This window comes from Leishmania infantum, chromosome 27 (genome assembly GCF_000002875.2).
Source record: "Leishmania infantum JPCM5 genome chromosome 27".
NCBI classification, from domain to species: Eukaryota; Euglenozoa; class Kinetoplastea; order Trypanosomatida; family Trypanosomatidae; genus Leishmania; species Leishmania infantum.
In genome coordinates this window covers 668,800-695,732 of record NC_009411.2, presented here as the reverse complement: position 1 = coordinate 695,732, position 26,933 = coordinate 668,800, and the positions used below count along the sequence as shown (strand labels likewise).

The window sequence follows — 26,933 nt, the reverse complement described above, 5'->3', positions numbered from 1 at the left end:
TCTCCTCCCCTCCTCCCGCCTAACACGACATGTTGAGGCAGGGCACACATCTCTTGAAAAAGAAAACGGTGAAGGAGGGAGACCCAGCGCACGGAAGTACCCAAAGAAAGGGGGGGGACGTGCTGCGCCAACGGAAAGACACACACGTCCACCTATACACGAACGCGCACACGCGCGCACGAGAAAAAGATACGAGAAAGAGATACGAACAAGACAGCTGCGAGGAAAACGGAGGAGGAGGGGCACGGAGGCCGGCGGCAGCGGGGGAGTGAATACGAGAGCAGCGGCAGAAGAGGAGAGAACACCTTCCCGCTAGTCACCACCGTGCTACAGTAGAATGCAAGCATGGACAGAGGTAGGCATGCCGCTCATTCCGCGCCCAGGGAGAGCACCAGCAAGGAGTAAAAAAAGGGGCCTTGCGTTGAGGGTCTCTGTGAGTGCGCGCATTGCCAACTGTCTGTCCCTATGCTTCTGTTTCCACTGCTTGCTGTGCCTGTGCCTCCCCATCTCCGCCCCGGTATTTGGAATCGTGCGATGCACCACGTATACACCACGCCGCTCCCCTTGATGTTCGCATCGATGTGCGCACGCGCACGTGCACATCAGCTGTCTATATGCATGTGGGAACTTTGCAGAAGAGAAGAACGGATGAGGGGGATCGCCTGGAAAGAACTCAGGAAGCGAGTAGCGGATAGCACAATCAAGCGAACAACCAACCAACCAACCAACCAACCAAACAAAAAACGACACGCAACGCACCAGTCGGCGTTCCACCTTTTTTCAATGGTATTTGCTGCGGCGTGGTGCAGCGGTGCAGCCACTGTGGGCGAGAACACCGCAAGACGAGTCGAGCAGGAAGGAGAAGGGGGCTAGCATGGAAAGGCGTGCAACGACGGCAACTGGAACTGCTTGCAATAAAAAACAAAGATGAACGGCACAGCTGCGTCCTGTGTTCTAAGGCGGGGCCTGTGGAAAGAGGGATCGGGTGACAGCGCCATTGGTACGGTGACATCAACATATTCGCAACATGAAAAAAAAGAGAATAGATGCTGTGCATCTCGCTACTCGCTATCGTCAGTTCCTCAGTCTCACTCATCCTCTCTCTCTCTCTCACCAATGACTCAAGCAAGCGCCAGCAGAAACACACGCGCACACACACCGACACACACTCCCGACGTGGTACTCGTTGCTACGCTCACTGTACCATTCCGCATCTCCGGCCTCCTTGCTGGCACGCCAACACGTGTCCATTTTCACGCATTCAATCTCGTACACCGTGGCGGCGGCGGAAAAGGAAAAATAAAGGAAGGAAGGCTGTAGCGGAAATGAACGGGGCAGGCAGAGTCGCGCTTGACGAGCGCACGGCGAGCATGAAACGGGAATAAGTGGATGCACTGGACGCAAACAAGAGCCATTCTACCTGCGAAGACACACTCACATACACCACGAGAGAGCGTGAGGGTGACGGGCGCAGATGACAGTGCCGGGGAGCGAAAACGGATGAAAAAACGCACGTGCCGCGAGAGGTAGGGAGGCCAGAATGTACCGCACAAACACGCACACACACATGCGCTTGCAGGGTGATCCAGCGGTCTTGTGTATGTCCGCTTGTATGCAGTGGCTCGAGAGGAGGGGGGGTGACTTTTAATGTTAAAAGTTTTGTTCGAATTTTTTTTGCATTGAGGTAACGCCTCTCTTGCTGTGTTTTCGTCCCCCTTCCCCTTTCCTCCACATGAGCACATCTCTGCAATGTGCGTCGTTTCTTCCCCACCCTCCACCTCCTCTACACGACGCTCACTCGCTTCTCTTTCTCCATCACTGCGCTCGGCTCGTTCCCTCGTCTCCTAATTCGTCGCGCTCTCTTCGTAAAAACAACAGCAATCACAGGACGAAGTCTTCGCGGCGTCGCTACTCTTTCTCCGCTCCGCTGTTCGCCGCTTCGTGCTTGGCAGGAGATGGGCAACAATAGCAGCTGCCACTGATCGTCTGCACGCACGCACACACACGCTCAGATACTCCGAGCACTTCTTGAGAGAGAAAGGGGCTCAATGCGCACATACACTCACAGCGCCACATGCACTGACATCCGCCACGACCCTCTCCGCCCAGACAGTTAAGACGGTGCAGCAGCTAAAGGAAGAGCGGGGAGGGGAAGGGGGTGCGTTGCCCTGCAGAATCGCGCGCAGTGCATTTACAGCAGCACGCAAACAAGCAGGTAACAGGTGCGCGCGCTTACCGCACAGGCGAGCAGTCGAGGTGACAGAGAGCTCGAGTCGAAGGGCAGTACAGGGACCATCAACTCAGAGAGAGACGCGGAGACGGTGAAGCACGAAATAATTCGAGTGTCTCCATCGCGCATGTGCTGCAGCCGTTTTCGTTGCTGTGCTCACGCTCTCTCTCTCCGTCCACACACTCCCCCATCTTCTCCCCGTCTGTCGTCCGTGGGGTCTCCCCTCTTACAGCATTCGTGCATGCAGGGACTTGTCAGTAGAAACAGTTTGAGTTGTCCCTCGTCGTTGTCTGCATTCTTTTCTTTGTTGTTTTCTGTTTTTAGCTGTCTTGTTCGCTTTTAGAAGATGGCGGACAGGCACAGTGAGGTACAAGCACACAAACACAAACACACACACACACGCAGAAGGGATGGGAAGAAGAACAAAGCAAGCAATGCATCACAAGCACAACAAATACACATGCCCACAAACACACACAGCAGCGTGCAGGGAAGCGTGGTCGGCGGGGATCATAATAACGGTAGTCTCTCCGGAGAATCGGGGTGGCCTCCTTCTTTTTCGTTTCCTTTATAGCTTATATTGTCGCTGCACTGTTTCTGTGTGTTTAAACACCCGCACACGTACGCACACGCACACACAGGCGAGCATTGAACAGCGAGATGAACGGAGGAAAAGAGGGAGAGACCGAGAGAGAGCTTGCCAACCAAACGGCTGACCCATGCTCAACTTACACATGAGGACACAGCGACGTCAACACACAGACGCTCACACACAAAACGCGTACATGCAACGGAGCATGTGCAAACAACCAGAGCCCCCCAAAAAAACACAAAAAAAAAAACGAAAGGAGAGGGGGGGGTGGAGGGCGAAGCATCTAACTTGTCGCTGGCGACAGGAAGAAGACACACAACAGCCATGAAAATGACGCCAAGGCGGAAAAAAACACACACGTCAGCGACCCACAGGCGCAAAAGACGACGAGGAACGATGATCGCATTGCGTAAAAAAAAACAAACAAGCACACACACACACACACACACACACATGCATGCACGCGCACAGCACTGCCGTTTCTTGCGCTTCATTGATCATCTCCTTCCTCCGCCCTTCTTTGCTATCTCTCCCCTTTCGCTCCTTCGAGAGATGTGGGGCCATCACACACATGCGACTCGATGTCATAGTCCTAAATCCCCAGTGCACGCTTCGCGGCCTCTGGATCGCTCGCCACGGCGTGCAGCTGATCTTGAGGCAGCATGAGCAGCTGCATGATGGACTGCTTCACCTCTTCGTCCGAGCTGGTCGCGTTGACAATGACAGCCATGACATCGGCAGTAATGCCGGGCATCAGGCGCCGGCGCATCTGCTCAATGCGCGACGGGGTATTAGCAAAGAAGAGCGGGCTGCTCGGGGTGCCGTCGTCATGCACGACAGCGCGGTCTGGGCGCATCAGCACCATGTCGTTCGCGATCGACCATGCGTTCGTGTTGCCGTCCCAGGTCAAGGTCAGGGTGCGGTCGAAGAACGTGGAGATCATGGGGGCCTTGCCGGCAGGGAAGGTGGGCTGCTGCGTCTCCGGCCGGATCGGGTTCCAGAGATAGCGCATCTTGCCGTGCACCGTTACTACGCACACGGGTACGCGCATGTGGTAGCTCTGGTCCATCATCACCACGTTAAAGTTCGGGTTGAACTCGATCTCCACTGCAATGGATTTGTCCCCGCCGCACATGTTCCGCAGCTTCGAGACGATCTCCTGCGGACCCTTAGCGATGTTACGCATCGACCCCGCACTGTCCGTGGCAAGGTTGCGAAAGTCTTGGCTCGAGCGCAGCTTGGAGACGTCGGCCTGCATCTGGTTGCGCAGCTGCTTCTCCAGGTCGCCGGTGTTGAGCACCGCGCTCACGGGCACACGCTGGGGCAGCGGCTCTGGGCCACGGCTGATGGACAGTGCGGAGAACTGAGAGCCGTACAGGTAGGTGATGGCGTCGTAGTTGCGTGAGGCCATGGACTGAAACATGGTCTGCTCAAGGTAGTGCAGGACGCTGAGCTGCTGCTGCGACGGCGGGGCTGAGTTGACCGGGTTGGGCAGGCGCAGCAGAGCCCGGTCCACGGCGACGCCGTCGATCATATTCAGTCGTGGCAGGTCGCGACTGAGGCGGGTGGAGTAGTCCTTCTGGTTCGTGACGGGGTTGCCGATGAGGAGAAGCTCGTTGAGGCCGTCATAGCGCTTCAGCCCGCTGACGAAGGAGAGGTCGTTGATGCTGTTGTTGCGGGCAGAGATGGCCGTGATGCCGCGGTGAATGTCAGCGTCTGCCAGCGCGGTGAGCAGCACCTTCAACTGACGGATGCTGTTGTCGTCCAGCTGCAGCACACGGATGCGGTCGGCGAACTTCTCTCGAAGCACCTCCGCCAGCACCTTGCAGAACGCGACGCTGTTGTAGTCCACACGCTTCTGCACTGGCTCGAGGTCGGGGCTGGCGCGGGTATTGGACAAGTTCAGCAGGCCGTTTGCCTCGTTGAATATCTGGCTGTACGACTTCTCGAAGAGAAGAGAGAGGAGCACCTTCATCACGTCCGCGCCGCCGCCGCTGCTGCCGCTGTTGTTAGTGGCGCTATGGCTGTTGTTACGATTGCCGCCGCCGTGGTGGTGGTTGTTGAAACGACCACCACCGCCACCACGACCAAAGTCGCCGCCGCTGCGACCGCCATTGTTGTTGCCATTCCCAAGAATGCCGACGCCGCCACCGCCGGGGCCGCTGCGGCTGTGAAAGGCGTACCCTTTCTTTCCGTACGGACGCGACATGGCCGTGAGTTGAAAAGCAACGAACAGACACACCGATGGACTTCTAGGAGGGCGTGCTGCCTCGTTGGCAGCAAGAAATCACCCGCGCTACGACTGCGCGTGTGGTCGACTGAGGTTCCGCTCGCTCTTTGTGTGCGCAGGGACAGCGGAGACCTGAGCGGAAGGACAGCTGCAAAGGAAGGGGGAGAGGGGTACGGGGAGGGAGGGGGATACCGTCTAAGAAAAGGAAACTGTGTGCATGCACGCAACGAACGTCGGCAACTACAAAGACCGCGACAGTCGACACGCGCGGGAGCACGGTAATGTCTTCGCTCGCGTTAATTTTCCCTTTTTTTGTGATGTGGTGTGTGTGGCAGGGGAGGGGGTTGGCTTTTGTTTTCTTCAGTCAACGTGAGTGTGAGTCGGTTGGGCGGTCGGTATGGGGGAGGAGGGCAGGGCAGGGCAGGAGCGGAGCATGTGGAGAGACATGTGAGCTTCGATAGTTGGGCATCGTTTTCGCACGCGTACGCGTACTCCGTCGCCTCTTCACATCGGAGGAAAGCTAAGGGGTCGCGCGCACGAGTCGCCCTCCCTCTTCTTGTGAGCTTAAACGGGAACACAAGAGAACAAAAACACACAGGATCACACGGTCACGCTCGGTGCTGCTCGCAGAAGGACCCTTCTCCCTCTGACTGTCGGCCAACCGCAAGCGCCATCTGTGTGTGCGTGTCACTATGAGGTTGTATTGGGTTGTCTGCTTGGTTGGAAACTCGGCTCGAGCCAACGCGAGGAGGGGACGCAAAAACAGAGGAGCAGAAAGAGGCACGGAGGCACTGCGGTGCAACACACATAGCGAGAAACCAGAGATGGGGAGACGTGGGCGGGGCAGAGAGTGGGGTGGGGTGGGGTGGTGAGTGGGGAACGAGTAGCATATGAACCCCAAATGCCCTGCGCCTGCCTTCTTCGCCAAAACCAGGACAAGTCTTCACTTTGCGGAACGACGTTCGGGGCAGAGGACATGCACGTCTGCCCACTGATGGCACGTTATGGACCAGATGTACTCCTGTGTGTTGGGGTCTACGCAAAAGGAGCAGGGCATGAACTGGCAAGGCACCCACAGCACCCGTGTCCTACCGCGGCCGATCAGCGTTTGGTCCGGTTCACCCCGGCCTGCCTGTGTCACTGGCGTGTATGATGACAGTAGGCTCTTTGGCGTCCCCGGATTGGACAGCGACGCCTCAGGATGGGAGAAAGGGGCGGAGTCATGGGCGTTTCCACGTCGCCGCCGCGTTCACGAAAGCAGCCGTCACCGTGATGGCTTCGCTCAGTGCCACACCAGGAAACCAAAGCCGACAAGACGGGCTGAGCTCGGCCGTTGCAGTGGTGCCCCGGCTCCACAAAGCCGCTGCTGCGCATAGTTACATCCTCAGCCGCACCGCTCTCGGTGTGGGAGCCACCTGTCGTGGTCGTGGCCGTGTTGCCGGCCACTGGCGTAGGTGGCTGCAGCAATGCCTCCGTCAACGGCGAGCGCGCTGCACGCAGAGGAGGCGACGGCGGCAGGACCCAGGGGGCTATGCGCGAAAAGACGGATAGCTGCCGCGTAGGACATGCACATCGCCTCAGAGAGAGTGCAGGTTCAGCGCACATGCCAGCCGACAAGTGCATGACTCGTTGCCACAACAGCGGCATCAGCTGACCCACCACCACAGACACACGCCGAAACAGGAAAAAAGACGTAGCCTAAACAGCGCCCTGTGGTGCCGCCGGCTCTGCGTTGATCACGTAGGGCTGGACGGCAGCGAGACATAAGACGGTGCCGGTTTGCAAAGTGGTCGTCGCGCCAAGGCGACACCGGGCGACGTGAATGAGTCCGGCTTCGTTGATGAGAAGCAGCGACACGACTTCCCCACCATTCGTTTCTTGTAACGTTGATGTCCCGTTGGCTTGCCGCACCGTCTCCGAAGACATCAGACCAGCTCCGGGTTCGTCCTCGCTGGAGGAGTCCGCTACGCGCACCCCCACTACGCTCATCCGGACCACCTCTGCACGAGTGGCAGAACAGGGACAGCTGTTGGTAATGCACGCTAGTCATGGCGCATAATCGTCCACCGCAATCCCTTTTACGTTGCAGACTGTGTCTATCACTTGAATCGGCTCGAGTGCCAAGGAGCGCATCAGTGTCGACGCACGCAATCGCGAGAGTTCCGCGGATGCCATAGCTCCATAGTCGGCCGACGTCCGATGAGCTCCTCCTGGGTCTTGGCTCGTGGACGGCGAGGGCGTCGAGTCTGAACCGATTGTGAAGGCTGTGAGGAGACTTCGCAGTATCTGCGCTCGATGTGGCGCAGTTCGTTTTTGAATGGGCGGCCGAGTCACGTACGCCGCTGTCAGTCGCTGCGATACAGATGCGGCAACGAGGCCACCCCGCGAGGAGATGATCAGTGCAACAGACGTGCACCCTTGCACGGGCTTCTCGACTTGTGTTTTCGGTAGCACTGAGCTAAGCGCCCCGACGCCTCCACGGCTGCAGTGCCGGGTGCTCTATCTGTAGCGTATCTGCTGTCGTCTTCGGTGGCTGTAAACGAAGAAAGCGAAATACCGACGATGTCCCGCGACGACAACGGCGTCACAGGGAGCATCTCGAACGGTGCGTTGGCAGTGCTCCATTGAAGATGCTTGCGACATGGAGCTGTCAAGAAACATTATTGACATGTTATCGCTATCGCCTCCCCCCTGCCTGCGTACGGTGCGCGTCAAAACCGACGGGCTCGCAGTTTCTTACACGGAGGGGAGTCCATTCTAGTGCAATGTGGCAACTTGCATCACGCCACGGCCCGGGCCGTCGTCTGAAATCGCAGACGCTCCCACTAAGGCCGCCACACAGCAGCGAAAAGCTGGTGGCGGTATGCAAGCGCACACGCCATGGCCCATCCGTGGACGTTGACTTGCCCAGCTGGAGTGAGGAAGAAGAAGCTGTCAGAGGCTGGCACATCTCCCGTCGCGTCCCCTGAACCCGATGCTTCTCGTGCTTCGACTGCTGCGCTGCCATCACAAGTGTATGAATGACGCATTAGCGCCAACGTAAACGACGTGACTCACGGTATCGACGCATCCGACTCCCCGCGGCGACGTAATGCTCGGTGCCCCAAACAAGGTGCAGCTTCGCCGTCTCGCCTGCGTGTGGCGAAGCGCGCCCATGTGCCACTGCTCCACGCCGCCAACAGGCTCGCATCGAGCAACACCGCCCGTCTAGACCGCGTCCCCATAGAACGATAGCGGCCGAGACTCTGCTCTGCACCATGATCGTGCGAGTTTCACGCCCCCTCCCCTGCCCAAAGAAAAGAAACCCAGAAGAAATTCAGGCCAGCCCTCGTCAAGGAAGCAGCCCATAAAAGCTACACAGAGAGGATCCAAAACGCAAGTGCGCGACAAGACGTGGCACGCGCGCTCGAGCGCACATCAAGCAGAGGGGAGCTGGATGAATGCCATTGCAGATGGCGATGGGCTTCGCATCCAAGCGCATGATAAAGAAAACAGAAAATAGAATCGAAGCACTCTAGAGAAGGATGCAGAGGAGGCGGAGGGCGGTGAGGTAGTCAAGCGCCACGCGCTCCAGCAGAGGCGCCAGCCGACACGTTCTAAGCGTAAGAGAGGCACCGTGGGTCCGCAGGAAAAGAATGCGGTTTGGGAGATGGGAAGGGGTAGTAGTGGATTGCCACTGGAGACAAGTCCTTCGCGTAGCCGGGCGTTGGCTATCTTGCAAAACGGCTGAGACACCCACAGCGTACGCGCCCGCTGCGAGGGAAAAGGTGGGGATGGGCTGAGACAGATAAAAGAGAATGGGCCGCTGGGTGTGTCGTTGCGAGTCATCGCGCCGCACACGCGACAGGGGCTCCAGCGAAGCCCAGCTTGGGTTAAAGAAAAAAGGCCGAAAAAAGAGAGGACGAGAAGAAGAAGCATCAACATGGGGTCGAATCGCGGAGTGTGTTGCCAACGCTGCCTCGACCTCGGGCGCGTTCCGATCTGCCATTTCATGTACGCGAATCCTTCGCAGCGAAAGAGATGAATTGGGGGGGGGGGCGAAATCTGCGTGCCGTGCGAGAGATCCTTGCGGCTTACCTTCATGCGGTGAGAAGAGGTCTCAACACACGGAGAAGGGAGAAGGCCAACATTAGAGCGCCTAAAGCGAGAGTCTCTCTCACGCCCACCATATTCCCCGCTGCGCCTCCCTCTCTTTCCTTCCTCTGGAGCTCTACATGCATCGGTACTTGTTTTTCTTCTGTGTTGGCCGCATGCCAAGAGGCCAGGATCAGATGGTGCTCGTCATCACCACCCACTTTGACCCTCGCAGCTGTGAGCTTATTAGGAGTGAGCCATTCGGTTGAACAGGAAGACGCCCCCGGCTTCATGTTTGGCCACACACGCCTCGCGAGCGAGCACCGACCATGCCGTCAGTAGTAGGGGAAGGCGCTGTCCACCTCGCGGTGGTAGGCGTTGAGGCCGCCGCTGACGTTCCGAAAGACGTATCTACCAAGCCGGGCGACGGCCGCTTCGTCGCCCCTCGCCTCCGCCTCCGCGAGCGCCGCGCGAATCAAGGCCACTGCCTTGAGGGAATTGAGGCCGCGACGACACAGCACGTAAACCACTACTTGTGGCCCTGCGTCGCCATGGGAGACAACAGCAGACCCTTCCTTCATGCAATCCGGTGTGTCGGACTGCGGTGGTAGTGCCTTGTCCAACACGTCCGCCAGCTGCGTCACCACCGTTCCCGCGCGCTTCCACTGCAGCAGCGACTGGTACGGCACGTTTACCGAATGCGCCAAGTGCGCCATGTCGTACTGCAAGCGTACACGCACATCGAGTGTGACACGGCGCTGAGCAGCAGCGGAGCCGCGCGCGTGCGCGGCGTACTCCGAGGCGCTGCACGATGTACCGGGTGGGCTCGGCACTGAGGTGATTGGGCACGAGTACGGGACGTACTCGGGGCGCGCTTGCGCGGCTAATTGCGGTAGTGGTGTCGCGTCCGCCAACGCTGCAGCGCTGCAGGCCACACAGTGTGGCTGTCGCCCGCGTAACTTGACGACGCGCGAGGAAAAGCGGAGACCGTTGAAGAGAAACAGGCGACCATTCAGTGTCTCACCGACTCCGGTCGCCACCTTTAACACCTCCAACGCCTGCAAGCAGCCGATCATACCTGGCAGAGGGCCCATAACACCGCTGTCGTTGCAGCTGCCGACCGTTTCCTGAGGGGGTGGCTGCGGGAACAAGCACCGATAGCACGGGCCTCCGCGATAGCCATACACTGAGAGCTGCCCCTCCCACCCCATGGCGCTTCCGCTAACGAGAGGCTTGCCGCAGCGCATCGCGGCATCGTTGATGAGGTAGCGCGCAGCCACGTTGTCTGTGCCGTCAACGACGACGTCGCACGTGGCAAAGAGCCGCTCGGCATTTTCGGGGCTGAGAGCCTCCACCACCGCGTCAACGCATGCTGCTGGAAATAGTCGCAGGCACGACGCCTTCGCACTCAGCGCCTTTGGCTGGCCGATCGCTGCCGTCGTGTGAATCACCTGCCGGTGCAAGTTCGACAGCTCGACGTCATCAAAGTCCACAATCGTAAGCCTCCCGACCCCGGACGCTGCAAGGTACAGCAGAATAGTGCTGCCCAGCCCGCCGGCGCCAACGCACACGACATGAGCATGGCGGATCTGCTCCATGTGAGCAGCGCCGATCTCCTCCACCAGCATCTGCCGGCCAAAGCGCTCTACATCCTCCTTCGTGAGGGTCGGCACCGAAGAAACGAACGCGGCGTGCGGCAAAATATCTTCCATCGCCCCTGCATTCATTCTGGGTGCACGCGAGGAAAGTTGAGCAATTCTGATGGACGAAAGGGAAGAGGGAGACCTGTGCGCGGGTGTCCGTGTGTGTGGGTGGCGGCCGGGCGTAGGCGCGTGCACGTCCCCTCGGCCTCCTCCCTCGCGACAACTCGTTACGGCCGTTTTGTTCGGCGCTGCCTTCTTTTGTTTTCCCGCGTGAGGGAGCGGATGGTGTGACGGTCCGCGGGCACCAGACGCCTAGTCCTATCACCGAGGGCGTTGCATCCCGTTCAACCGTCGGACAGAGAGAGAGGAGGGGTGCATCGATGCAGCCGCGGAAGAGAAAGAGTCTACATCAACGGAAAAAAAAAGACCTGCCAGCTGGCAGAGGTGCTCAGACACACACACACACACCGCAGCGGTGGTGGGAGGGTGGAGCCTGCTTTTCTAAGCGGCTCTTCCGAACCTGCTCGCCGTCTAGTGGCCGCAGACGAGCTGAGACGAGAACCGTCGCGGCTCCCACGGGATACGCTCATGGTCAAGATACGTACATAAACAGACGTGCCAACACAAGAGCACAGTATTGTCCTACGGCAAACTCCGTTTTCTTCTCATTGCACGCAACCCTGATGACGTGTGGTCACCTCACCATGGTATCGGGGGTACGGACTGGCGGACTCGTGGCGTCGGCGGACAGGTCGTTGCTGGCGCCGTGCCGAAGAGACGTGTGACCATGGTGATCACGCTTGTGCCGGCTCACTACGCATCGTGTCGACCATTTCAACAGGTGTACACACCCGCCTGCTGTTTTTCGGCATTCGCGGCGTTGCAGTGATGTCGAGCGTCGTTCTGGGCTTAGCCTGCGGTGTACGCAGTGGCATTGCGGTGGGCTGAGCGGCGCCAAGCGGTGTTGGTCGGCCCTGCTGCTTGGCATAGTCGTGGTTGTGCGTGCGTACATTTGCTGACTTGTTGGGAGGGGAGGGGGCTGGCATATCATGGGCACGATGGACAAAATGGCTGCACGCGAAGAAAGTAGTGGGATGCGAAAAGCGGAGGCAGGCACGGAGACAGCCGCGTGCCGCGAAGCGGAAGCAGAAGAAACACGATATGTTGGATAGGGCCATGAGGGCACCTGGGCAAATTCTTAGGGCTGCGGAGGACGCGTCCACCACGTTCGGTGGTCGCCTCCCGCCCCACCGCCACCTTTCACACACACTGCGCGAAGCGATCAGGAACACTGGGTGGAACCCCATGCGACCGCTCCTTTTCCGGATACCGCGGCAGGTAGCCTTGAAGAACCTCTATCCACATTGTGAGAGCGTCGGCGCAGCGGCACACCAGCGGCGGTGCCGCCCCCTTGCCCTTCCCCTTTGGTGTCGGTGTCCTGGCGATGATGGACACGCGCACCACCTGTGCCAGTAGCTGCAAAAGAAGACGGGTGGCCTCCAGCGGGAACTGCTGCAGTAGGGTCACCACGCCGACAGCGAGCATGGTGGGGTCCACGTCGTCTTCCTTCCCCGCCGGAATGCAGCTGTCGAAGCGCGGGCTGTAGGTACACTTCTGCACGTGTAGCAGCACCACTACGCAGAGCGGAAGGACAAAGAGCGGTAGTGGCAACTTCGTCGGCACCGCGACGGGGCGAGCCGCGCCGCTGCCAGCGGTGGCTGCCGCAGGTGGAGGTGCACCAAAGCTGAACTCGCCTGTTGTGTTGTCACCACTGGGCGAGACACCGCCGCCACCGTCCGCAACATCGTACACCGTCGCGAACGGGTCTGTGAGGCCGACAGAGCGCAGCAGCGGCGCCGTTCCGCACACCAGCCCCTCCGACACCTCTGCGCACGATCGCGAAGGGCCGGCGGCCCTCGCCTCGAACGGGTCCTTGGCGAGGTGGCTGTCCAGGGTTGCCACGACGGCGTTGTTGACTGCCTGCACGCACGCAACCAGCGCAGAGCTGTCTTGCTTGCTGTCTGAGCGCAGCTGGTGGGCAATCAGCTGTCGAATCAAGGCAATGCGACCAAGTCGCATCGCAACGACCCCAACCTCCTGCGCCGCTGGCGACGCCTCGAGAATGGAGGCTAGCTGATCATAATCCTTCAAAAACGCGTCTTTCTCAGGAGTCCCGGAGGTAGGCATGCACCGCGCCCAGACCTCCTGTGCAGCGCCGCGTTGCGCCGACTCCAGCGACGCCACCGACTCGGCAAGCCGTTGCACCAGCAGCTGCATGTCCTTGGCCGCGATGGAGCTCAGGAGCTCGTCGAGGCAGGCTAGCCCAGTGCAATCAACCGCATCCGCGACGCGGGAAAACAAGCGCGGCCCCACGCACTCACACAGCCGGCGCCGCGTGAACCACGCACCGTAGGCAGGAAAGTAGATGGACTCACGCGGGTCTGTCAGGTACAGCAGATGCTGGACCAGGTGACCGAGGAAGCTATACGCATCCTTCGGGCTCGCCGGCGCAAAATACGGGATCGTGATGCTCGCGGATTGATAGGGCGAGCTCCACGGGTACACCTTTTTGGGCCAGAAGGCGTTGCATTCCATCTGCAGGGTGAAGCGGACAATTCGCTGAAACTCCTCCATCCAAATTTTAAGCCCGTGCACGTTAACGAAGTCCTGTATGTACTCGAAGGAGTTCCGCACACCACGCAGCCGGGCCCCCAGCTGCACCAGCTCCTTGTCGAGGTCCTCGACGGTGGACGGCTTGGACCGGTCAAACCAGATGCCGGCGTGCAGCTCGCGCGTAATGTGCTCAACGAGCTCTTTGCGTATGCCGTCTTCCAGGAGTCGATGTGGGTTGACGCGCACGACACCGACTGTCGTTTCCTCCATTGCCAGCAGCCCAGCTGCGTAGCGGGCTATGTCGGCCGTGCACGCGCAGAGCTGCTCCCGCGTCTCGAGCTGGCTCCAGTGCTTCCACTCGTCGCGCTGCAGCTTGCTGGGGCACTCCCGCAACGCATTCGTGAGGAGGTACATGACTTTGTTCAGGACTTCGAAGATGGAGGTCGGAATCACCTGTAGAACGCTTCGCAGAAACGAAACCACTTCCTCAGAGTAAAAGGTAGAGGTGAACTGCAGAGCCCGCTCGAGTCGCACATCGACTCCCAGAACACTCGCGGCGGTGACGGCGATGCCTTCATCGATGCGGATGCACGGCAGGTGAAGCAGCGACGAGAGCTTCGCGAAGAGTGCTTGCATATGCGCCGCTACAACTGGCTGCCGCCGAATGCGGGCCTGCAGCTCGCGGACGAGGTATCCGTGTGCGGAGAGCAGCTCCCACGCATAGCTGAAGTCAGTTATGGTGGCGAGTCGTCCAAGCACACGGCGCTCAGCGTTCAGGTAATGCAGCATCTGGTGCAAGTCTGCGCACGTCTCCCGGACGTACTGCAGCACCTGCAGCTGCTGGTTCACCTGGGCAAACTCCTGTATGTTCTCCAACGCCGCCACCAGCCGTTGCAACTTGCGCCGGGTCGCCTTCGCGCTCTGCCGCTTCATGTGCAGGTTGGCGATACGAGCACCGACTTCGGCAAACCACCGCTCCAGCTCTGCGTCGTGCACAGACGTGTCGAGCAGGTTGTCCTCCGAGAAGAAGTGCGACAGCTTCTGCACGCGCGACACCGCCTGTCGCCTTGCGCCTGTCCAGCGCGCGGTCTTCTCCTGCAGCACTACCGCGAAGCGCGAGTGGACGTGGCGCTCCAGCTGCGCCGTTGCCAACAGGAGCGTCAGAAGCTCATCGTTCTCAAAGCTGGCGCGCACCGCCTGCCCAGCAGCAGAGGCGGCGGCGCGCAGGCTCGCTTCATCGGGGTCGCCGCAAACCGGAGACGCCGGCGGCGATGACGCCGAGGCAGAGCACACCCCTTGGAGCACAAACCAGCGCAGCACCACGTTTGATTCGGTGATGATGGGCAACAGCGACGCGTGTACATTGTCCAAGACATAGTTCTCTGTCAGCATCCCCTCCTCCAGCACTGCCTGCACACGCTCGGTGCTGCGTGCCAACGCGCCACGCATGCGCTGCAAGTGATAGGTGACACTGTGCGACTCAAGAGTGCGCTGCAACGCCGCGCGCGCTGCTGGAAATGCCGCCCAGGCAACAGATAAATCTGCCGTGTACCCGCCGTAGTAGTGAACGACCCAGTTGTCGGCAAAGTGCTTCTCCACCAACTCCTTCATTACCGGCAGCTGCTGCACCAGCACATCGCCGCAGAAGAAGAGGAGTACGAACGCGATACCGCCTTGCAGTGCCATGGCAGCGCTGCGGTGGTCTGGGTTCGGGTAATGGCTGGACATGCGGTAGATGTCGTCGGACCGAATGCAGGCCAGCAGTCGCGCCACAACGCCTTTCTGCACTGGAACGCGCTCAAAGTAGTCGATCGGGTAGTTGCTGATGCCAGTGCCACTACCAGCGGCAGCCCTTGGTGATACCGGCGCGCGCTTGACAGGGCTGCCGGCTATAGCTGCAGTCCCACCTGCACCCTGACTCGTGGCTCGACACAGCTCCGCCACCTCCACCGTGTGTGCCTCCCCAGAGCCTCGGTACCGCACATAACTTACAATGATGCGCTCCCGCACCAAGCCGCCAATTTTGTGGTCCATCAGGAGCAGCATCACACCGTAGAGGTGATACAGCTCGCAGAGAAGTTGTCGACCATCCAAGGACTCCAGCACCGTATCCAGCGTCTGGGCCACGTACTGGCCGTCTTGGATCTCGCGCACGTAGCGGTTCAGCTCGGTTACGTAGCCGTAGATGCCTCTAAAAAGCGACATGAACTTCTCCAGCAGCTCCATGTGCGTGTCGTAGAATTCCTTGTCCAGAACTAGCAGCTCTGCTGAGTCCGCGATGCTCTTTTCGATCTGATCCTGGTGCTTGAAGTAGCGGAAGTCGAATATGAGCCTTGCATACGGTGTCCCACTCGGGGCCGTAAACTCAGCCGGGATGTGGGCGGCCAGCCGCTGCAGGGTGGCAACGATCGTGCTGCCTCGTGCCGCCAACTGCAGCGCGTTGCGGCCACAGTCGTCGTCGAGGAAGTTGACGCGTTCCTCATGATCGGAGGAGGGGTCGGCGGTGGCCCGACTGCGATGCACCATCGGTGCCGTCAGCGTGGTGGCAAAGCAAACGAAGAGAGAAAAGGAAGCAAACGCCCGTCTGCAGCACTGAGCAGCTCTATCGGTGCTTGGGAGTGTGTGTGTGTGGTGGGGGGAGGAGAGGGGGCCGCACAGAGAAGAGGTGACACGCACGCACACTCCACACTACGTGTGTGTGTGTGTGTGCGCGCGTGTGTGTGTATGCGTGTGGCTTGTTGGGAAGAAGAGGGCGGACACATGATGGAGCGCAGAGGGTGAAGGGGTACCCTACGGCAGCAGCAGTAGCGGCTAGGCGCGGACGACGAAGGCTCCAATGCGCGTTGATTGAAGTGAGGCGACATAGACAACAGGGAAGACACCCCCCATACCTCTTCAAAGCAAGGCTTTACGTGAGAGACATGGCCGATCACACGGTCGTGTGGCTCACGGCCGGTGCGTGCTGCAGCGGACAGAAAGCGTTCGACGCCCTCTGCTGTCCTTCACCGACTTTCTGCCCTCTGTGCTTCTCGTGGTTTCCCTTCATGCATGTCGATAGGAGCTTTCTCACGTGGATCCGTTCCGGTCCACAGACTGATCAGCGTCCTCCTTCTTCTGCGTTTTTTCCCCAGCACATCCCACCGTCATGCACAAAAGCAAGCAAAAAGAGGCATGCGCATGACAAGACTTCGACAGATCTGCAATCGCGAGGCACGCGCGGCCTCTGACCTCTCCGAGGGAGGGAGAGGCGCGAGCTCGCTCAGCGTGATGCAGAGGACCCCGGCACACTCGACTGAGAAGCGTCCCAAGTAGGTGGCGTTGAATCTGACGGGAAGCGCTGTAAGAGGGCCTTTCCTGTGCGACGCGAGGACGACGGTGGCTCGCCAGTACCGATGCAGGATGACGCGGAAAAACGCGTCTGCAGCAGCGACTCCACAACACCCCAGTGCTGCGCCCACTCCTCAAGTGCTACAGCTTCGGCGGCGTCGAGCACGGCATCGGCCTTGTCCTTCGGCGGACGATGCCGCTGCTCAAAAGCGCGACTTGGGCTGTCGGTAGCCTCCGCTGAGTTCTTGGCCGTGCCCTCTGAGTCATCCACAATCGGTGATCGCAGCTGCCGCAAGAGATGTAGCTGACGTGCCTTCCACGCACTCTGCGCAACGTAGTCCTTGGTCGGATATGTCGCTCTCATCCGTGAAGCACCACATATGGCCGTGGGGTGGCTGCCCACGGCGCGCATCTCCGCCTGTGTGCCGGCCTCCATCCGCGCTGTCGGATGGTGCACAAGGTGCGCTGCACCTCGTTCGTGAAGGGAAGAGACTGCGGTGTTCGACCACCCTATGCCGACACTGTGGGCAGATCCACCTTTCCGTCGATCTGGTTTGGAGGACCGGCCGCTGCCGGCAGAGCTAGTGGTGCTGGCGTTGCCGCTTCCCGTCAGTGGCCCTTCATCCAGCGGGGGCATGGATGGGCTGTAGAGCTGCTCAAACGTCGGCACATCAGAGGCACAGCGTAACGCGTGGTGCCGACGCCCCTTCGTAAGGGTCATGTCCACCTCCAACATTGTCAAGGCATCCTCAGAGCTGCTGCTGCTCCCGTCACTCTTGGCCGAGGGGGTCGGACTGGGTCTTCCATAAATACGCTTCTCGTTCGCCGCCGCGAGGGATGCTGCCGCGTCAAGGTCCGCTACCCTTCCACTCGTCCTCGGCAGCGAGTCTCGGGCGCCTTCCGAGCGGACGTCTGTGGACTGCGGCATAGATGTGTCCACATCGGCGTCCTCCGGCACGCTGTACACACTAGAGCCAGGAGAGTCACGAATGTAGGCCTTGTGATCCGTCAGCGCCCCGCTGACACCACCCGCTGCCCCTTCTCCGGCAGCTGCATACCACGCGGTGGAGCCATTTGCAGCAACATACATGCGTCGTTGCTGTCCCTGCAAGACTGCCGCGGAGCTGCTCATGTCAGTGGCAATGTAGGAGTCCATGGTGGCTGCAGAGCTGCCTTGCGGGCTCGCGTCGTCGTCTTCGATTTCGCTTGGGATGAGTGAGGAGGGGAGCAGGTCAACAAGCTCTTCCACCTCGGACGGAATCGAGCTCCCTTCGGAGATGGCATCCGACGATATTTCGGCTAATCGGTCTGCGAGTTCCTCCTCGATCTCGTCTAGGCGGACTTCCGCCACCATACCAGACCGCGCGATCCACGCAGAACGTCCCGCGGCGTCTGAGTTACTCGCTGCTTCAAAGGAGTCGCTGCCGTAAGAGGGGTCGCCGTCGCCCTCATGGCTCCTGGACACTTCGGTCAAGACGGTGCCACCGCTGGCCACGTCGCTGTGCCCGGAGGCCCCATCCCAGCTGGCCACCTCTTCCTGGATGATGCTGCCCGAGACGAAAGTCTCGCTCTGATTGCTGCCATACTGCATCTCCTCCTCCACTACTCTGGAGTCAGCTGAGATGATGCCGTCGCCGACGCTGCTGTTCATGTCGGTGAGTACCACCTCCGATATTGTGTCGGCGTCGCTCACGACACTCATTCTCAGCCACGAAGGCAGGGAATGCTGTTGCCGCGGAGCGCCGTGGCCATGCGCACCGCCACCGCGGCGCGGGCCCCTCCGCCCACCTGTTCCCGTGGAGACGCCCTTCACGTGACGCAGCATGCTCCCCAAGGATGCTTCGCCCCCGACTCTGGAGCCGGAGAGCAGTTTACGGCGTACTTTGGCGAGGGCTTGCGTTTCCCGCAGCAGTCGTGTCGCCTTGCAGTGAGTCTGCCGCTGCACATCAATGCGCTTCAGGTGGCGAAGCAGGTGCTCACGAAAGCGCTGAAGGCGACGTATGTTGCGTAGCTGCCGGTGCAGGGCGTCACGCCAAGCAGGTGGAGAGACATCTGCACCAGTGGCTGCATCCGCGGTGACACACGATGCAGCATCTTCCACTGCCTTCGGGGCTGAACGCGGGGCATCTTTTTTCGCCGGCTTCGGGGTGTTTTGTCTGTGCTGACCAGCATCATGGCTGCTCTCTCGAATATACGGGGACTGGAGCAGTCGAGCAGAGGCAGCCGAGACGCACCGACAGGCGTCCAAGAAAGTTTGCAGGGTTTCAGCAAAGGGTGCTGCGCGCGCGTCATCGGCCACGGAGACGCCGCTACTCTTATTACCGTCACGGCGGTTACACCTCAACGGACGCCCAGCAGCTGCACTTTCGATCTCTTCAGAGGTGATGCTCTGCGCCAGGGAGGATGGCGTCGCTTCCTCCGTAGGAATCATGCTGCTCACGGCAGAGCTCTTCGCGCTGCTCATCGAAGCATCCGCAGCTGTTCCACTGGAGACGTGCGAGTCAAACGTGTCCGCGTCGTACGTGTCATTCATCGGCGCGGCTTCATCGGCGACGCTGGCACTGCTCTGATCGGAGGCTTTGCCTCCGCCTACTTCGCCCGCTTCATTCACCTCGCTCACAACGCTGGAGAACGCTTGCGAGGAGTCCCCTTTCACTTCCCCCCTCGCGACGTTTTTCGAGTACGCTGCGGACACCGCTGCCGCGGTGGCCGGGGTGACAGCCGAGGATGCCGAGGTGCCCTGGCGGTCGACAGCGTCGTGTGTGGCTGAGGCGTGTTTGGACCTTGCCTCGACGTAGCGGATGACAGTGTAAGGTTTCGGTGTTTTCTCGGGGCGGATAATTTCTACCCCAGCGGCAGTCCTCCGCGCTTCTCGTGCCAGGGTGAGTGGGACTCCTTTTGGCGCCTTCGTCGCCTTTGATGCAGCAGGAGCGGCAGCCGCCGCACTTCGGCCGCTGCCGCTAGCCTCTCGAAGCTCACGCGGCTTTGAGTAGGTGTCTAGGATATCCTTGAGCAAGAAGCCCGTCGGGGACGCGGGGGGCGGGGGTGAGATAGCGCTGCTGGTCGAAGGTGTCGCAGAGCTGTCGCCACGGCGCGCGGCCGGCATGGGTGCAGCACGAGACGATGCTGCCGTTTGACGATGCACAGTCGCTACAGTGTCCTCCGTCTTCGGAAGGGAACCACCAGGCCACACACGGGCCCAGATGGCGTCTTGACGCTCTGCAAGTGCATGCGCGAACGCTCGCGTGCGCCGCTCTGCTTGAAACAGTTGAACAGAACGCTCAAGGACATCGACTTGGCGGGACGCCGCCGTCAGACCGCGGTGCACCTTCATCTGTTCCTGAAATCGCCGCTCCACTTCTCGCAAACGCATCGAGAACGGCACTGTATTAGGGCCAGCACTTGCATCAGTGCTGCGATCCGGCCCCACTGCACCGGAGTGTCGCGCACGTGAACCCTTCGCGGCAGACGCGCCATGCCGCTGCTGCGCATGCACAGTATGTAGCAACGTGGGATCGTCAGGGTTGTGAAACTCGGTGCGTTCCGTGCGACGGAACGAGCGCGCTGCACGCCCATGAGGCACTGTCTCCCACGCACGAATTCGCTCGGAGACCGACGGCGACGACACCGCAAGTGCCCCAGCGATTCTCTCAGGAGAATTATCGCTCAGCGTCTTCACTGCAATAACGTCTCCCACAGCAACTCGGGTAGCAGGGGTAACGTGAACTGGAAACAGCAGTTGAAAGAGTGTCGCCTCCACCGCACTGTTCTGCGGGGACAGCGAGTACGGATCCGTGGTGCTCATCAGCAATGAGAAGCAACAACGGTACTCTTTATCCTTGTGAAATCTATGGGTCACCGCATGTGCATACGTGTGAGTCTATGACGCGACGGGCATGACCGCGCTTCAAACTTCGCTTCAGCTCTCACGCTCGAAAGGAAGCGGCGTATCAGCAGGGGCGGGACGGGGCGAAGTGGAAGGACAAAATCATTTTGGGCCTCGCCTCTTCTGACTCTACAGGGACGCTCTACACCAGGCACTGCCTCACAAAGGCTTGGCACACACTCTGACCGTGCGTGTGCCAGGCCTTTGCGAATCGGGGAGTGGAGAGAGCGAGGGGGGCGAGCGTGTCTGTGACTGTGTCTGAGAGGGGGGGGGCGAGGTGCCTTTTCGTACTGTTCGCCTTCCGTTCCTTACATAACAGTGCTTGCAGCGAGACGTGAGCACCACGTACAGAAGACACACGAGTATGCAGCTCAAAGGACGAGGAGGAGAGCGGTGAGTGAATAAACAGGGAAGAGCGACAGCCAAACACATGCTCGAGGGAGGAGAGGCGCGAGCGACGCAGCCTGCACACACGAGTGAATATCGGGCATGCCCTCACAGGCTCACAAAGATTCACAGTCATCGCAACTAGCCAGGAAATGAAAAAAGCGAAACAGTGAGGAGGAGCAGAGGGGAGCTGTTGCGTGCCTCTGCAGCACATGTGAACATAAACCAACGCACACATTTGCCTGCTTTATTCATGTTGTCTCTCTGTCTCTCTCTTCCTCTCGAGAGGAAGAGAGAGACAGAGAGATGACGCCAACAACGCAGCGGGCCCACTCCACCCCAGTCCATCAGCCCAACGGTAACATGGATATAAGAAGGACGGCACGAGGAGTGATGGCGCAGGGCGCTCCAGCACCGAGAACGAAGAAGAGCGACGAGGGGCAGTGAGAACACGCCCGCGCATACAGACCCACATACAAAGACGCCAACAACAAGGGTGTGGGAGATGCGAAGAGCTCGCCTCGACGCGATGACTAGCCGCGCAAGCAGATGTGCACAGAAGACATGATTGCGTGACCGTCAAGAAACCCTTCGCATACATCAAAGACTGCCAACGGTAACATCAAACAAGCAAACAACAACAAAGAAAAGGCGAGCAGGTATACGTGGCACACGAGAGACGGAAGGTGGGCAGAGTGGGATGTGTGTGCATGTGCGTTTAAAAGCAAGCAGATAGTCGAGAACACACGCATTTCCCTTAGCCAGCGGATGTATTCTTGCGTGTGTGCCACACGCACAGCTGCATGCGTGATAGTAGCAACATAAAATGAGGCCGCCGAGGTGCAGCGCATCAAGGACGCAGAAATATTCACAGTGAGAAGGGTTCAGTAAGCTGCAGTATGGGACGTGTGCTCGGCTCTGCTTCTTTTCGGCGTTTGGGTGGGAACTACAACAACTGCGGAAAGTAGCGAGAGGGTGCGCGGGACACAGAAGCACACAACCGCGATGGATAAAACGCTAGCAACCACACAATCGACAGTGAAGAGAGAAGAGAGAGACAGGGTGAGGTGTGTGTGGAGGGCAGAACAGCACGCGGTCATGGCGAAGGGCGAAAAAAAAAGAAGAGACGTGACTTCAGCTGACGAGCTGAAAACGATGCGTGCGCCGCCGCGAAGACTTCAGAAACATACACATACATTCCCACAACCATTCGCAGAGAATCTGCAGCCTGAGATGGAGATACAGTTGACTGGTGGTGGTGGGATGGGGAGGGGTGACGGCGACATCTCCTCACGAGCCCGCACAAACAAAAAAAAAACAAAAAGACGAAGGTCACAAGAGACGACGACGCCACCCCCACCGTCACGGTGATCCTCTGAGGCGCCTACCGTTGAATGACGGCCAGCGATCGCGAGCTAAGAGACCGTTCCTTTCTTTTTGGCTTGCCTTCTTCAACGTGCCCATTATATCCCAAATACGAGCAAGTCAGCAGACATACGCACGTACAATCACGGCTTCACCTTGCCTCTGCTGCACCACGGCTATGCCAAGCAGCAGGGCCGACCAACACCGCTTGGCGCCGCTCAGCCCACCGCAATGCCACTGCGTACACCGCAGGCTAAGCCCAGAACGACGCTCGACATCACTGCAACGCCGCGAATGCCGAAAAACAGCAGGCGGGTGTGTACACCTGTTGAAATGGTCGACACGATGCGTAGTGAGCCGGCACAAGCGTGATCACCATGGTCACACGTCTCTTCGGCACGGCGCCAGCAACGACCTGTCCGCCGACGTCACGAGTCCGCCAGTCCGTACCCCCGAGGGAAGACTGTGCGGGCTGCTTGACTTCCCCAGAAAGAGCGGGTACTGGGCCCTGTGATGTCACGGACTGAGGTGGCCGTCATCATCAAGAGCGAGAGAGAACGCGAAAAGGAAAACCGCAAAGGAAGTGTCGAGGGGCGAGATGAATAAGGCACACAGCACCATGTGAGCCGAGCGTGCACATGCATGCATGCTTGTGGCTAGAGGCAGAGGAAGCGCGAGGGGGGGAGGTTCCATGCGCATGCACTGTCTAGAGTGTAAATGGCGGTTTGTACGAGGGACAGCCTGAGTTAACAGGTTGCTGCAGTGATGGCGGTGGATACTGGTACGCATTCGTCTGCTGCGGTGGTGGTGGTGGTGGCTGTGCCACTGGTACGGAGGCCATGCTGCTGAGTTGATCGTACGACGGCGGAAGAGGCGGCTCCTGCTGAAGCGGTGGCTGCTGCATGGCCGGGGGAGGGTACTGGTATGCCGCGGACGGTGCTGGGGCCATGCGGTGGTACTCGTGTTGCTGTGGCGGCGGCTGGTACAGCGGCTGGTACGGCTGCTGCGGTGGCTGAGGTAGCTGCTGGTGCAGAGGCGCCGGTGGGTACTGGTATGCGGGCTGCTGCGTCACTTGCTGCTCCAGCGAGGCAATCTGCTGCTGTAGGATTTCTTGGCGCCGCCGCGATTCGGCAATTTGGCTCTCCGCGTCTTGCATCTGGCTCATCTTCGCCGCGATCTGCTCATCCAGACGGCTCTGCACCTCCTGCGCCTGAAGCTCGCGACTCATCGTGTAGGACTTGGCGTTTCTGAGAGTGGCCTCGATCTCGTCTACGGCCTTGGAGCCGTACTGCACCATGCTAGCGAAGTCCTTCATGAGCTCCTGATAGATGGAGCAAGCGTTTTCGAGCCCGTTAGACACCTTCTGAATTTCTGCAGAGATAGGGTCAGTACTCTGTAGAGTGCCAATCTGCTCCATCAACTCCTCGGCCTTGGGCACCAGCTCCCGCTCTTGCCGCACCTTCTCGTTCACCTTCTCGATCACGTCCGAGATGTCTTTGGAGGCCTTCTCCAGTATCGTGTCGCGCTGCGTCGACTCGACGGAGGAAATTCCGAAAACGACGTCGTCAGACTCCAGCTTATCGTGCAGGACCTTTTCCTCCGCCGCTTGCTCGCTTTCAATGCGCACCTTTGCCTCCACTAACTCCTTCAACTTCGCCACTAACTCCATGACCTTGCCTGACTGCTGGCGTGCCTCCTTCGTCTCCACGAACGGCATCAGCGCGTCCAAATCGGCGATCGGCCAGTCCAGGCGTGCGATGTTGCGCATGTTCTCCTCTAGTGTCTTCTTCGCCTCGTTGAACGGCGTCACTAACCACTGCTGCAGACCCTTCTCGTGCTCGCTGATGGCGGCCGAGATGGCGCAGTAGTCCGGTGTTTGGTCGGCGGCGGGGTGCACGGCACGCCACATCTTCTCCCCATAAGCCTCGGCATAGCGCCTATCCGTCATCTTGTCCTTCTCCAACTCCGCGCTCACCTCCTTCAGCTTGCTATCCGCGACTTGGTACATTTCACTGCACGTGTTCACGTTGCTCATGAGGATGTCAGTCACGCTGTAGGTGGCCCCACTTTGGCTCTTGTTCTCCTCGCGCAGCTTCAGAATGCTCGAGCGTAGCGGCTCCGGCACGCGGCCGCGACCCTCGAACTCGCCAGACATTGCTTGAATGGCCGCCACCACCCCCAATGTCTGCAACTTCGTCTGCGTGCTCTTGCGCGCGTGGGCGGCGGCGGCGGTGCAGACATTGACCAGGTTGCGCTGCTTCTCGCGCCAGGTGCTCACTGTCTTCGCGATGTGCGCGGGAACAATCCCGAAAAAGGGGTCTTCGCCGCGCGTCGACACAAAACGCACAAAACTCGGGTGCTCCGTTGCGATGCCAAGTGCGCGGGGCAACCCCTCCGGCTCCGGTACCTCCTTCGGAATGCGGGCGAAGTAGACGGACGTGTTTGCTCTCTCCGCCTTGTCCTCGGCCGTGTTGGCGCTGGTGACGATGCTGTTGACCCACACCGTCAGCGACTGCGTCGTCATGCGGGGCAGCTTCATTAGGTGCGCCTTTGCCTTTCGGTAGTGCGCGATGGCCACGCCCATCTCGCCTTCTTCCGCATTCTTGACGCCGAGGTGAAGGTGGGCGCGCGCCTTGAAGATGCAGACGTCGGCGCCGAGGTGGGCCTCGACCTCCTTCGCGTTGGCCGTCCTCTTCGTCAGCCACACCGAGGTCTTGAAGGAGGAGAGAACGTCCTCATACTGCTTCGCCGCCTCCGCGGCAATCTTGGAGAGCATATCGTGCTTTCCTTTCATCGTCTCCTCTGCCTTGAGGTAGCCGCAGTGGTGAGCCTGGGCGAGACACAGCCGCGTGAGCATCGCCAGCGAGTCCCGCTTCATGTCGCCCTTCGTGAGCTGGTCCGGTGGCAGACGATCCAGCATCGAGGTGACCATTTCATAGTAGCCGGCAGCGTTCTGGAAGTGCTTGTACGCCTCTTTCACCTCATCCATCGACCCCGTGTGCGCCTGCGTCGCCGCCACGTAAACGTACGAGGCGGCTAGGTTGTACACGCAGCTCACCAGCTCCGAGTTCGAATTCGTGCTCTCATACTTTGTTGATTCATCGAAGCTGTCACACCAGACGAACTTTAGGTTTTTGCTCACGTGCCCGCTGTGCAGCGGCAGGTGGGCCTGAGCCTGCCCCACCAGGCGGCAGTAACGCAGTAGTGTGTGCTTGATGAAGCTCTCATTCGGCGTCCGCTTCGACTCATGGAGGGTGCACGTCTTCACAATCGTGTTGTGGTACGCCGCCATGGATTTGATGGCGTCATCGACGGAGGTCGTGTTGTTGCTCGAGTGGTACGTGGCAATGTACCGCGAGCACAGCGACCAGTCCGGGACGTCCTTTTCGCCCAGGCGGAACGGCAAGAATATAAACCGGTCCGGTGTGTGATTCAGCGCCTCCGAGCCTGACATTGCGAAGATCGAACGACAGGGAGTACGAGGGCAGGGCTTGGCGATCGAGTGAGCACAATCGTGATGGCGGTAGAGACGCAGCGGAGAGCGTGGAGGTGTTGAAGGGTTCGAGGACCAAAACTACGTGCTTTAGAGGTGTTGGGGGAGGGGGGGGGTCAGCAGGCGCGACGACAGACAGAGAGCGCACAAGGAGAAACGGCAAACTAGCCAACCAAATACGAAAAACAAAAAAGGATGCAACAATAATGAAGGAATTGGAGGGGGAGGGGGATTGGTGGCGGCGGTGGTGATGGAAGCAACCATGCAGTAGAGAGAGTGTGGAGTGGGGTAGGGGAGGTGTGTGAGGGCCCGCACACACACACAGAAACACGCACGCGCACGTCGAAGACGGGGTGAGAAACGGCCGCACAAGCACGCGCAGACACACATGCGAGAGGCGAGCGCCAGGGATAGAAAGCCCAACAACTAGAAAAAAATTTTTTTATCGACGGACAGCAACGACGACAGACGACGGATTGATTCCAAAAAAAAACGAAAAAGGGTGAGATTTTAGAAACGCGCGCGTGTATGTGTGGATGCAAGCGGTTACCTGAGCAGATTTACTGTGACAGCGATGGTGGAGTCGGTTGAGGAAGGGCAGCGAGGGCCCAGCAAGAGCATCAGCAAAGGAACGCAAACGGTAAAAGGAAAGGTAAAAACGAGTCGAGGGTGCCGGAGAGAGTGAGAGTGAGAGTGAGAGTGGCAGAGACAGATACACAGAGCGAGCTGAGTAAACATGTACAGGCAAGAAAACGAAAACCACCGCTGCACGCGACAAGATGCGCTTGAGCCCATGGACAGAGTAGCGCGTTGGCGATGGACATGGAGGCTGCACCGAGTTCGGCTCCCACCGCCAAGTCACGGTGCGTGTGCGAGGGAGGCGAAACACGACTGGGTGGGTGGAACGCACAAACACACAGAGGTCCGCCTGACTGCGGTCGAGCGCAGCAGTAGCACCCCTTTCGGATAACCTCACGGGTGAAAGATAAAACTAGTGGAGCGACTCTGGCAAAAGGATGCTTCGTTCTAATGCATGTCTATTTTGTGTGAGACTACATGCAAGCTTGAGAGTGGCGCGGCCATGAAACCTTTC

General features: G+C 59.4%; 5 protein-coding genes across 5 annotated transcripts; all 5 read right to left on the bottom strand.

Annotated features, from left to right (window-relative positions):
- Positions 1-3,414: 3,414 nt before the first annotated feature.
- On the bottom strand, positions 3,415-5,031 carry LINJ_27_1580 (conserved hypothetical protein; the record flags this gene model as incomplete). Its single annotated transcript, XM_001466356.1, has 1 exon — positions 3,415-5,031. The coding sequence occupies one exon, from the start codon at positions 5,029-5,031 to the stop codon at positions 3,415-3,417; it is 1,617 nt and encodes a 538-aa protein (XP_001466393.1).
- Positions 5,032-9,461: 4,430 nt separating this feature from the next.
- LINJ_27_1570 (putative molybdopterin synthase sulphurylase-like protein) lies at positions 9,462-10,853 on the bottom strand (the record flags this gene model as incomplete). Its single annotated transcript, XM_001466355.1, has 1 exon — positions 9,462-10,853. The coding sequence occupies one exon, from the start codon at positions 10,851-10,853 to the stop codon at positions 9,462-9,464; it is 1,392 nt and encodes a 463-aa protein (XP_001466392.1).
- A 1,176-nt stretch (positions 10,854-12,029) lies between these two features.
- On the bottom strand, positions 12,030-15,908 carry LINJ_27_1560 (conserved hypothetical protein; the record flags this gene model as incomplete). The annotated part of the gene is made up of 1 exon (XM_001466354.1): positions 12,030-15,908. The coding sequence occupies one exon, from the start codon at positions 15,906-15,908 to the stop codon at positions 12,030-12,032; it is 3,879 nt and encodes a 1,292-aa protein (XP_001466391.1).
- Positions 15,909-16,641: 733 nt separating this feature from the next.
- LINJ_27_1550 (conserved hypothetical protein) lies at positions 16,642-20,514 on the bottom strand (the record flags this gene model as incomplete). Its single annotated transcript, XM_001466353.1, has 1 exon — positions 16,642-20,514. One exon carries the CDS (start codon positions 20,512-20,514, stop codon positions 16,642-16,644), a length of 3,873 nt encoding a protein of 1,290 aa, XP_001466390.1.
- Positions 20,515-23,053: 2,539 nt separating this feature from the next.
- LINJ_27_1540 (conserved hypothetical protein) lies at positions 23,054-25,801 on the bottom strand (the record flags this gene model as incomplete). Its single annotated transcript, XM_001466352.1, has 1 exon — positions 23,054-25,801. The coding sequence occupies one exon, from the start codon at positions 25,799-25,801 to the stop codon at positions 23,054-23,056; it is 2,748 nt and encodes a 915-aa protein (XP_001466389.1).
- Positions 25,802-26,933: the final 1,132 nt, after the last annotated feature.